This window comes from Sturnira hondurensis, unplaced genomic scaffold, assembly GCF_014824575.4.
Source record: "Sturnira hondurensis isolate 20B ecotype Veracruz unplaced genomic scaffold, ASM1482457v3 Scaffold0007222, whole genome shotgun sequence".
NCBI lineage: Eukaryota > Metazoa > Chordata > Mammalia > Chiroptera > Phyllostomidae > Sturnira > Sturnira hondurensis.
The window spans coordinates 3,058,207-3,071,082 of NW_028079853.1; the positions used below are offsets into that span (position 1 = coordinate 3,058,207).

The window sequence follows — 12,876 nt, forward strand, 5'->3', positions numbered from 1 at the left end:
TAAATTTATTCATCTATTTGAACAAACATAGCCAAACATCTAATATGTATTAGGTACTATGCTGTTTTCTAGGCCTACAAAGATGAATAATACATGATCCCTGTCCTTATGCTCAGAGTCTGATAGAAGAGATATTGGCAGATAAATAAAACAGTATGGTTAGAAATGAGAGACATGTACAGGATCTTAGGGGAGCAAATAGGAGTACCTAAACTTCCCTAGTTGGTTTTAGGTCTTGGAGGGAAGGGAGACAGGATCATAAAAGCCTCACTAATGTGACTAAACTTTTTGATAACAGATAACTGACTCCTTATCACACTTTGTATTTTGTTTCAATGATTTTGCTTAGAAATCCTGCTAAAATATATGTTTTCTTTCTTTTTTATTTTTTTACTTTTTAAGTATTTTTATGCTATTACAGTTGCCCTACCGTTTCTTCATTTGCCCCTCCTCCATTCAGCCTGACCCCCACTTCCATAAACATTTCCCTCACCATTGTCCATGTCACTGGGTCCTTCATGTATGTTCTTTGACTAATCATTCCACTTTTCTTCAATCAGTCCCCACCTTCCCCCTCTCCTCTTATACCTGTCAGTCTGTTCCATGATTCCATGCCACTGGTTCTATTTTGCTCTTTATTTTGTTCATTAGATTCCTGTTATAAGTGAGATCATCACTTAGTGTAACAGTCTCCAGTTCATGCATTTTGTTGCAAAAAGTAGGAATTACTTCTTCCTTTCTGCTGCATAGTATTTCATTGTGTAGATGAACTCTACTGATGGCACTTAGGCTGTTTCTAAATCTTGGCTATTATAGATAAGTAGTGCTGCTAAGAACATGGTGGTGCATAAATTCTTCTAAACTGGTGTTTAAGGATTCATCAGGTATATTCCCAGCAGTGGAATTTCTGGGTCAAAAGGTAGTTCCATTTTTAGTTTTTTGAGGAAATTCCAGGCTGTTTTACAAATTGGCTGCACCAGTGTGCATTTCCACCAACAGTGCACTAGGGTTTCCTTTTCTCCACATCCTCTCCAGCACTTGTTGTTTGTTGATTTGTTGATTTGTTAATGATGGCCATTCTGACTCGTGTGAGGAAATATCTCATTGCGGTTTCAAGTTGTATCCCTCTGATGGCTACTAACATTGAGAATTTTTTCATAAGTCTATGGGCCATCTGCACGTCTTCCTCAAAGAAGTGTTTATTCAGGTCGTTTGCCCATTTTTTAGTTGCATTGTTTGTCTTTCTGGTATTTAATCCTATGAATTCTTTATGTATTTTGGAGATGAAACCCTTGTCAAATGTATCATTGGCAAATATGTTCTCCCATACAGTTGGTTCCCTTTGTATTTTTAGTGATGTTTTCTTTAGCCATGCAGAAGCTTTTTGATTTGGTGTAGTCCCATTTGTTTATTTTTTCCTTTATTTACCTTGCCCTAGAAGATACAGTGGCAAGAATATTGCTATCTGGGGTATCCGAAATTTTGCTGCCTGTGTTTCCCCTCTAGGATTTTTATAGTATCTCGACTTACTATTATGTCTTTAATCTATTTTGAGTTTATCCTGGTATATGATGTAAGATGATGGTCTAGTTTCAATTTTTTGCATGTATCAGTCCAGTTCTCCCAACACCATTTATTGAAGGGTCTGGCTTTACTCCATTTTATGCTCTTGTCTCCTTCGTCAAATATTAGTTGACTGTAAAGACAATTAATGGGTTTATTTCTGGGCTCTCTATTCTGTTCCATTGGTCTCTGGATCTGTTCTTATGCCAGTACCAGACTGTTTTGATTACAGTGGCCTTGTAGTATAGTTTGATACCAGATATTATGATCCCTCCAACTTTGTTCTTCTTTCTCAAGATTGCTGAGGCTATTTAGGGTCATTTTTGGTTCCATATAAATTTTTGGAACATTTGTTTTAGATTGGTGAGATATGCCATTGGTATCTTAATAGGAATTGCATTGAATCTGTAGATGGCTTTGGGTAATGTGGACATTTTATTGATGTTAATTCTTCCAATCCATGAATATATGCTTCCACTTACTTGTGTCTTCCTCATTTTCTTTCTTCAGTGTCCTATAGTTTTCTGAGTACAGGTCTTTTACCTCCTTGATGAACTTTATTCCTAGTACTTTTTTTGTTGTTGTTGCAATAGTAAATGAGATTATTTTCTTAGTCTCTCTTTAATAAAAGTTCATTATTGGTGTGCCATTGATTTCTGAAAATTGACTTTGTATCCCACTACTTCACCAAATTCATTTATTAGGTCTAGTAGTTTTTTGGTGGAGCCTATAGGGTTTCTGTGTTTAATGTCATGTTGTCTGCAAATAATGACAGTTTGCTTTTTCTTTTCCAATTTGGATGCCTTTTTTTTCCTTGTTTGATCACTGTATCTCGGACCTCCAGCACTGTGTTGAAGAAGAGTGGTGATAGTGGACACCCCTTTCTTGTTCCTGATCTTAAGAGAAATACTTTTAGTTTTTGCCCGTTAATTATGATTTGGGCAGTAGGTTTTTCATATTTGGTCTTTGTTTTGTTTAGGTATATGTTCCCTCTATTCCAACTTTTCTGAGTGTTTTCATCATATATGCATGCTGGATTTTATCAAATGCTTTTTCTGCATCTATTGATATGATCATGTGATTTTTGTCTTTCATTTTATCTACGTGATGTATCACATTTATTGATTTGTGGGTATTGTACCATCCTTGCATCTCTGGAATAAAACCCACTCGATCATAGTGTATGATCTTTTTGATGTATTGTTGGAGCCAGGTATCTAATATTTTGTTGAGGATTTTGGCATCTGTGTTCATCAGCAATATTGGCTGTAATTTTCTTTCTTTGTGTTTTCACCTGGTTTGGGATTTAGTATAATAGTGGCCTGGTAAAAAGTGTGAAGATCTTCCCTTTTCTTGAATTTGTTTTGAATAGTTTGAGAAGGATATGTATTAGTTCTTCAGATGATCTGTAGAATTTGCCTGTAAAGCCATGTGGCCCAAAGTATTTGTGTGCCAAGAGTTTTTTGATCACTTCCTCAATCGCTATTTGTTATCACTCAATTCAGGTTTTCTAATTCTTCCTGATTCAGTTTTGGAAGATTGAATCTTTGTGGAAATTTATCATTTTACCCAGGTTGTTCAATTCCTTGGCATATAATTGATTGTAGTGATTTCTTCCATTTTAAAAAAACTTTTTGTGATGACATGTATTCTTAAATTTTTTATTGTATTTTTTCCATTACCATTTAGCCCCCTTATACGCCCTCCCCACCCCTACAGTCACCACACTATTGATTGTCCTTGTCCATGAGTCCTTTTCCCTTTTGCTTGATCCCTCTACCCCCTAAGCTCCCCCACCCTTCGCTGTCATCCTGCTCTCTATGAATCTGTCTTCCGTGTTAGTTCAGTTTGTTAATTAGATTCCACATATGAGTGAAATCGTATGGTATTTGTCTTTCTCTGGCTTATTTCACTTAGTGTAATGTTCTCCAGGTCCATCCATGCTGTCACAAGGGATAAAATCTTCTTCTTTTTTACTACCAAGCAGTATTCCATTGTATAAATATCCCATAGTTGTTTTATCTCCTCATCTACTGATGGACACTTGGGCTGCTTCCATATCTTGGCAATTGTAAATTATGTTGCAGTGAACATAGTGGTACTATGTTCTTTTGAATTAGTGTTTTGAGTTCCTTTGGATGTATTACCAGAAGTGGGATCACTATATGAAAAGGCAGATCCATTTTCAATTCTTTGAAATATCTCCATACTGCTTTCCACAGTGGCTATACCAATCTGCATTTCCACTAACAGTAAAAAAAGGTTCCCCTTTCCCCACATCTATACCAGCACTTTTTATTTGTTGATTTATTGATGATAGCCATTCTGACAGGTGTGAAGTGATATGTCACTGTGGTTTTAATTTGCATTTCTCTGATGATTAGTGACATTGGGCATCTTTGTATATGTCTATGGGCCATCTGTCCTCTTTGGTAAGGTGTTTAATCAGGCCCATTGCCCATTTCTTTGATTGGGTTGTTTTTGTGATGTTGAATTTTGTAAATTTTTTATAAATTTTGGATATTAACCTTTTGTCAGATGTATCAGTGAATATGTTTTCCAATCCTGTGGGTTGTCTTTCCATTTTTATTTTGTCGATGTTTTCTTTTGCTGTGCAAAATCTTTTTAGTTTGATGTAGTCCCATTTGTTTATTTTTCATTTTGTTTCTTTTGCCTGGAGAGATATATCCAATCAAATATTCCTATTTGCAGTGCCCAGTGCCTATTTCTTCTATGGTTTTTATGGTTTCAGGTCTTATATGCTAGACCCAATATTGCCTTCCATTTTAAATGAGAGCCTTGTTGGGTAGGGTAGTCTTGTTGCTTTTCACTACTTCAGTGTTTCATGCCAATCACTTCTGGGCTATATTATATCTATTAAATATCCAAATTGTAGTGTGGTGGCTGTGGTAGTCTGAAATTCAAGGAATTGGTCCAAGATGGATAAAAATTTGGAATTCATCAACATAATAATGACACTTAAAATTATAAGATTAGATGAAATTGCCAAAACAGCAAGTGTTGACTGAGAAGAAAAGAGATCTGAGAACTAAATCTTAGGACACCCCAACAATTAGAGAATAGAGAGATAAGGACAACCAATATGGAGACTGAAAAGGATTAGCCAGTGAGGTGGGAAGAAAACCAGGGGAGTATGGCATCCTGGAAGATAAATGAAGAAAGTATTGCAAGGCAGAGGAGTGATTAGTTGTGTCAGATGGTAGAGTAAGTTGAAAATTGTTCATTGATCATTGGATTTAGCAATGTGGAAGCCGTTGGTGACCCTGATAAGGAATGATTCAGTAAGGTGATTGGGGCAAGAGTGTGACAGAAGTGAGTTCAAAACAGAATGTAAGGAGAAGAATTAGAGACAGTTGAGAATAGACTCAAAAGTCCTTTGGAGGACTTTCACTATAAAAAGAAATAGAGAAACCCAAATCATTAATTTGAAAGAATATAAGCACCCCATGTTCATTGCAGCATTATTTACGATAGCCAAGATTTGGAAGCAGCCCAAGTGTCCATGGTAGGTGAGTGGATAAAAAAAGCTGTGGTACATTTACACAATGGAATACTACTCAGCTGTAAAAAAGAAGGAATTCTTACCTTTTGCAACAGCATGGATGGACCTGGAGAGTATAATGCTAAGTGAAATAAGCCAGTCAGAGAAAGACAAGTACCATATGATTTCATTTATATGTAGAATCTAATGAACAAAAAACAAACAAACAAAATAGAAACAGACTCATAGATACAGAAAACAGACTGACAGTTGTCAGAAGAGAGGGGTCTAAGGGGCTGATGAAAAAGATGAAGGGGATTTAAAAAAAGATGAAGGGGATTAAAAAAAGAAGAAGAAAACTCATAGACATAGACAACAGTATGGTGATTACCAGAGGGAAAGGTAGAAGAAAAGGGTAAAGGAGGGATAAATGGTGATGGAAAGAAATTTGACATTGGGTGGTGAATATATACAGTATAAAGGAAAGGGGAGGGGAGGGGAGAGGAGGGGAGAAGAAAACACAATACAAAGTAAATAAATAAACAAACAAATAAACAGTGGAACAGAGAAGTGGCATAGTAGTTTGAGGAGGTAGAAGATTATTTTTTCTAAAAAATTACATGAAAATTATGGCATGTTAATACACTGGTGGAAATTACCCAACTGAAAGGGACAATTTGGTCATGAGAGGAGCTCCACTTTGACCAGAAAGATGAGACAAGATCGTATGCCTTAGGGACAGAGACAGCCTATCTCTCACAGCTGGAGTAAAAGTGGATTATATAGGTACAAATGCAAGGAGATGGACAGATATGGGACGAACAGGTTGCAGAAGTCCTCTTCTGATTGTTTCTGTCAGGAAGCAAGTTAATTAGCTGTGTTTGAGGATAAGGAAGAAATATTGAAAATTCTAAAAAAAGAAGACATATCTAGGAGAGAAAAAGAGGAAATGAACTATATGCAATGACTGAAAGACAGCTCCAAAGGTACACTTGAGTTTAAAATGAATTCAGTCAGTTTGAATGTGTATTTTTCTGAGCTTCACATTCCGCTTTCTGGGTTATAGATAAGGAAATCAGAAAAGGTGGATGTAATTAGGGTTGATATTTTATCAGGTGAATACAATGTGAGAGGGGGCAAAGCAGTGACTAAAACGACAAATCATGGAATTTATGCTTAGTTGGGAAAGGAGGATTTGGAAGTAGAAGGGGAAGCTATGAAAGGTGTTAGGATCAATTAAGTACATATAGTGTCCTGCGAGGTCAAAGATTATAATTAGTGTTGGAGTATTAGAGGGAGAAAGCTTGAGGTAATGATATGTGATGTCCAGTGCTTTACACTAGAATGAGGGTGCTTACCAGTTTGCTCAGTGGGTATAATAATTATTTTTATGGATTGATTTTTTTTAGGTTCATGACTACAAAGAAGGAACCCCAGAAGAGAAGACCTACTATATAGAATTATGGGATGTTGGAGGCTCTGTGGGCAGTGCCAGCAGTGTGAAAAGCACAAGAGCAGTATTCTACAACTCTGTAAATGGTAAAGCATTTTTTATTTCTACCATTTATTAATGGTCTAAGAGTACAGATTCTCTAATGTGCAATGCTGTGAGATGCTGGACTCGTCTTAATTTAAGAAAGATTCAGTTACTCACAACTCTTATTTAAATCTGCATATCACATTCCAGTTTGTGTTTCTAGATTCTAACCATGTAATTCAGAACATTGAATATTTGCTTTGTCTAAGTGTTCTGTTTAGATATTAATGTTGTAAAATAAATATTAAGAAATAAAATTGTATTTGGGGTACTTGACATTAACCATGGAGTATTCAAATCACTGCCCCCTGGGAGTCCTAGTTCACCAGTAAGTTGAGAAAGTACAATAGAACTGTTAGGAATCCCACAGTCTAAGCCAGATGTCACAGAGTTACAGAGATTTCTTTCATCTGCCCCTTAGAGGGCGTCTTATGTAATTAATTATGAAGAGGTGACTAAGGATGTTTTTAGGGGTGCAAAAATTTTCTCCAGTTACAAAGATTCAGAAACTTGGAGCAGATTTCCAAATAGAGGCGTGTAATAGAGGACATAATTGCAGTTAATAGAGGGCCTATTCTGTGTCAATAGACTAAACCACTGACACATAGGATTTACCAATAGGGTTTCTTTATCTTTTTCTCTTTTTAAAGTTAATTTGTTAAACCTTTTTCTACTGTGAAATGTAATTTCAACTCACCCCTTTCCTCCTGGTATATGCATTTATCATTCACTATTAAGTGAGCTTTGCAATTGCTAAGTACTTTCTTCGTTGCTTTTTAAAAAAAATTTTTAATGTTCAATTACAGTTGCCTGCATTTTCCCCCCACCACAGTCCCCAACCCCAGCCAAACCCACTTCCTGCCCTTGCTTCCACCCTCCGCCTTGGTTTTGTCCATGTGTCCTTTATAGTAGTTCCTAAAAACCCTTACCTCCCATTGTTCTCTCCCCGCTCTCCTCTGGCTATTGTTAGATTGTTCTTCATTTCAATGTCTCTGGGTATATTTTGTTTGCTTTTTTCTTTTGTTGACTATGTTCCAGTTAAAGGTGAGATCATGTGGTATTTGTCTTTTACCTCCTGGCTTATTTCACTTAGCATAATGCTCTCCAGTTCCATCCATGCTGTTGCAAAGAGTAGGAGATCCTTCTTTCTTTCTGCTGCATAGAATTACATTGTGTAAATGTACCATAGTTTTTTGATCCACTCATTTAGTGATGGGCACTACTTAGGTTGCTTCCAGCACTTTACTGTTATGAATTGTGCTACTATGAACATTGGGTTGCATAGGTTCTTTTGGATTGGTGTTTCAGGGCTCTTAGGTTATAATCCCAGCGGTTCAAAAGGCATCAAAAGGCAGTTCCATTTTTAATTTTTTTGAGGAAATTCCAGACTGTTTTCCACAGTGGGTGCACCAGTCTGCATTCCCACCAACAGTGCACTAGGATTTCCTTTTCTCTACAACCTCGCTAGTGCTTGTTGTTTGTTCATTTATTTATCATGGCCATTCTGACAGGTGTGAGGTGATACTTCACTGTGGTTTTAATTTAATTTAATTTTTATTTAATTTGCACCCCTCTGATGGCTATTGACAATGAGTATTTTTCGTATGTTTATGGGCCATCTGTATGTCCTCTCTGGAGAAGAGTCTGTTCAGGTCCTTTGCCTATTTTTAAATTGGATTGTTCGTCTTCCTGGTGTTGAGTCCTGTGAATTCTTTATATATTTTGGAGATTAAACCTTTGTCACGTGTATCATTGGCAAATTTGTCCTCCCATAGAGTCAGTTCCCTTTTCATCTTAATGATGTTTTCTTTAGCCACGCAGAAGCTTTCTACTTTGATATAGTCCCATTTGTTTATTTTTCCCTTTATTTTCCTTGCTCTTGAACCTATGTCAGCAAAAATACTGGTTTATGGGATATCTGAAATTTTACTGCTCTTTTTCTAAGACTTTCATAGTATCACAACTTATGTTTAAGTCATTTTTCCATTTTGAGTTTATTCTGGTGTGTGATGTAAGTTGATGGTCTAGCTTCATTTTTTGCATGTATCAGTATAGTTCCCTCAATATCATTTATTGAAGAGGCTATTATTACTCCATTGCATTCTCATCATCCCTTTGTCAAATATTAATTGACCATAGAGACAACGGGTTTGTTTTGGGCTCTATTCTGGTCCACTGATCTATGTGTCTGTTCTATGCCTGTACCAGACTGTTTTGATTACAGTGGCCAGGTAGTATAGTTTGATATCAGGTATTGTGATCCCTCCAACTTTGTTCTTATTTCTCAAGATTGCTGTGGCCATTCAGGGTCTTTTTGTTTCCATACAGATTTTTGAAGTATTTGTTCAAGAGCTGTCAAACATGCCATTGGTATTTTAATAGAAATTGTGTTGAATTTATAGATTGCTTTGGGTAGTATGGACATTTTGATGATATTAATTCTTCCAATCAGTGAACAGAGTATATGCTTCCATTTATTTGTATCTTCCTCAGTCCTTCTTCAGTGTTCTGTAGTTTTCTGAGTTTAGGTCTTTTACCTCCTCGATTAAGTTTATTCCTACTTTGTTGTTTGCTGCAGTCAATAGGATTTTTTACTCAGTTCCTCTTTCTGATAGTTCAGTACTGGTGTACAAAAATGCCATCAATTTCTGAATATTGATATTGTATACCACTACTTTGCCTAATTCATTTCATAGGTCGAGTAGCCTTTTGGTGGAGCCTATAGGGTTTTCTGTGTACACTCTCATGTCATCTGCAAATAATGAGTTTGTTTTTTCTTTTCCAATTTGGATGCCTTTTATTTCTTCTTCTTGGCTGATTGCTGTGGCTGATTGCATAGGACCTCTAGTTCTATGTTGAATAAGAGTGGTGAAAGTGGACACCCGGCCTTGTTCTGGATCCTAAGGGAAACACTTTTAGTTTTTGTCCATTGAAGATGCTGTCAGCAGTAGATTTTTCTTGTATGTACTTTATTGTGTTGAGGTATACTCCTGCTATTCCTGTTTTGCTGAGTGTTTTTTATCATAACTGGGTGCTGGATTTTATCAAATGCTTTTTCTGTATATAATATGATTATGTGATTTTTGCCTTTCATTTTGTTTCTGTAAGTATCACATTTATTGATTTACAAATATTGTACCATCCTTGCATCCTTGGAATAAATCCCACTTGATCATATTATATAACCTTTTTAATGTATTGTTGGATTTGGTTTGCTAGTATTTTGTTGAGAATTTTAGCATCTATGTTCATCAGAAATATTGGGCTGTAATTTTCTTTCTTTTGTGTCTTTACCTGGTTTGAGGATTATGATGATACTCCTCTTATAAAAAGAGTTTGGAAATCTTCCTCATCCTGAGTAGTTTGAAATAGTGTGAGAAGGATCGGAGTTAGTTTTCTTTAAATGTTTGATAAAATTTGCCTGTGAAGCCATCCAGTCCAGGGCTTTTGTGTGCTGGTAGTGTTGTGATTACTTCTTTAATTTTGCTAGTTGTTACCAATCTATTCAGTTTTTCTGCTTCTTCCTGATTCAGATTATGTGTTTTTAGAAATTTATCCATTTTGCCCAGGTTGTCCAGTTTCTTGGCATATACATGTTCTTAGTAATTTCTTACAATCCTTTGTATTTCTGTGGTATCAATTGTTAACTTTTCTCTCATTTCTGATTTTATTTGTTGTAGGTCCTCTCTTTTTTCTTGATGAGTATAATGAACAGTTTGTCAATTTTGTTTATCTTTTCAGCTCCTGGATGCATTGATCCTTTGAATTGTGTTTCTAGTCTATATGTCATTTAATGTGCTCTCATCTTGGTTATTTTTGGGCCTTGTTTGTTGTTGTTCCTCTAGTTCTTTTAGATGTAGAGTTAGATTGTTTATTTGAGATTTTGCTATCTTCTTTAGGTAGGCATGTGTCACTATGAACTTCTCTCTCAAGTCTGCCTTCACGGTGTCCCATAGGTTTGGGGTTGTTGTGTAGTTATTTTCATTTGTTTCCAAGTACTTTTTGATTTCTTCCTTGATCTCATTGTTAATTTATTCATTATTTAATAACATGTTATTTAGCCTCCATGTATTTAAATGTTTTTAGTGTCTTTCTTGATGTCCATTTCTACTTTCAAGCCACTGTGATTCAAGAAGATGCTTGATATGATTTCAGTTTTCTTGAATTTGTTGAGGCTTGTTTTGTGTCCATCATGTGGTCTATCTTGAGATCGCGAATGATCCCTGTGTTTTTAAGAAGAATGTGTATTTTGCTTCTTTGGGGTGAAATGTTCTATAAATATCAATTAAGCCCACTGGATCTAGAATGTCCTTCAATTCTGCAATATTTTTGTCAATTTTTTTGTTCAGAAGATTTATCCACTGTTGACCCTGGGGTGTTAAAATCCCCTACAAAATAGTATTGCTATCTATTGCTTTCTTAAAGTCCTCCAAGATTTTGTTTATATATTTTGGTGCTCCTATATTGGGTACATATATGCTTGCAAGAGTTATACTCCATTAAGTATTGTGTACTGACCTTTGCCTCTTGTATGGTTAGAGGAAATTTTAAAATAATTATTAATCATACTAGAATGTTAGGTTCACTAAACAATTCAATGCTTATTTTTTACTAAGCCTCACTTTGCCAATTCTGAAATGAAGAAGAATTGTTTCCATATTGACATTATTTTCTCTGATTATTTTAGGTATTATTTTAGTACACGACTTAACAAATAAGAAGTCATCCCAAAACTTGAATCGTTGGTCATCAGAAGCTCTCAATAGGGATTTGGTGCCAACTGGAGTCTTGGTAACAAATGGGTAAGCCCAGATTAGTTCACAGTTGGTTTGAAATGTTACAGCAATTGCAGGAATACACCCTCCAAAATAACACCTTGTAAGATGTTTTATGTGTAAATATCCTCCCAACAGTCTCATTCACAAAGCAATAGTTTTGCATTTTAATAGAGTCTAATTTCTCAGGTTTTTGTGTATTATACCTTTTAGTATCATACCTAAGAACTCTGCCTAATTCCAGAACATTAAGATTTTCTCCTATGTTTCCTCTAGAAGTTTTATAGTTTCAGATTAACTTTTAGATCTTGCTCCTTTTTGAGTTACTTATAGTGTGAGAGAGTTGCCGGGTGACTTTTGCATATGAACGTCTGATTGTTCTAACACCATTTATACTTTTTTATTGTTGTTCAAGTACAGTTGTCTCCATTTCCCCACCACCACCACTGTCTCCCACCCCACCCACCCCAACCTCCCATCTTCAATCCTACCCCCTTTTGGCTTTGCCCATGGGTCCTTTATACATGTTCCTTGAAGATCCTTGCCTTCTTTCCCCCGCTATTCCCCACCCCCTCCTCCCATCTGGTTACTATCAGTTTGTTCTTTATTTCAGTGTCTCTGGTTCTATTTTGCTTGCTTGTTGTTTGGTTGATTAGGTTCCACTTATGGGTGAGATCACGTGGTATTTGTCTTTCATCACCTGGCTTATTTCACTTAGCATAATGCTCTCCAGTTACAACCATGCTGTCAGAAAGGATAGGAGCTCATTCTTTCTTTCTCCTGCATAGTATTCCACTGTGTAAATGTACCACTGTTTTTTACCCACTCATTGACTAATGGGCACTTAGGTTGCTGCCAGAACTTGGCTATTGTAAATTGCGCTGCTATGAACATTGGGGTGCATAGGTTCTTTTGGATTGTTGCTTCAGGATTCTTAGAGTATAATCATAGGTATGGAATTGCCAGAATAAAAGGCAGTTCCATTTTTAGTTCTTTGAGGAAATTCCAGACTGTTTTCCTTACTGTCTGTACCAGTCCACATTCCTACCAACAGTGCACTAGGGTTTCCTTTTCTCCGCATCCTCTTCAGCCCTTGTTGTCTGTTGATTTGTTAGTGGTGGCCATTCTTACTGGTGTGAAGTGATATCTCACTGTGGTTTTAATTTGCATCTCTCTGATGGCTAGTGATGCTGAGCATCCTTTCGTATGTGTCTGGGCTCTGTGTGTCCTCCTTGGAGAAGTTTCTGTTCAGGTCTTTTGCCCATTTTTAATTGGATTGTTTATCTTCCTGAGGTGGAGTCATGTGAGTTCTTTTTATATTTTGGAGATCAAATTCTTGTCTAAGATATTATTGGCAAATATATTTTCTCATAATGTTGATTCCCTTTTCATTTTGCTGATGTTTTCTTTAGCCATGCAGAAGATTTTTATTTTAATGAAGTGCCTCATTTGCTTTTCTATCCTTTATGCCTCTTGCTCTAGGGGACATATCAATGAAT

The 12,876-nt window shown here is 36.3% G+C and overlaps 1 protein-coding gene across 1 annotated transcript in view; it reads left to right on the top strand.

Annotated features, from left to right (window-relative positions):
• RABL3 (RAB, member of RAS oncogene family like 3) overlaps positions 1 to 12,876 on the top strand; it is a 46,880-nt gene that overhangs the window by 20,511 nt on the left and 13,493 nt on the right. The window contains exons 3-4 of the mRNA XM_037051543.1: positions 6,475 to 6,604; positions 11,290 to 11,404. Coding sequence (XP_036907438.1) covers positions 6,475 to 6,604; positions 11,290 to 11,404 — 245 coding nt within the window. The remainder of the gene's footprint in view (positions 1 to 6,474; positions 6,605 to 11,289; positions 11,405 to 12,876) is intronic.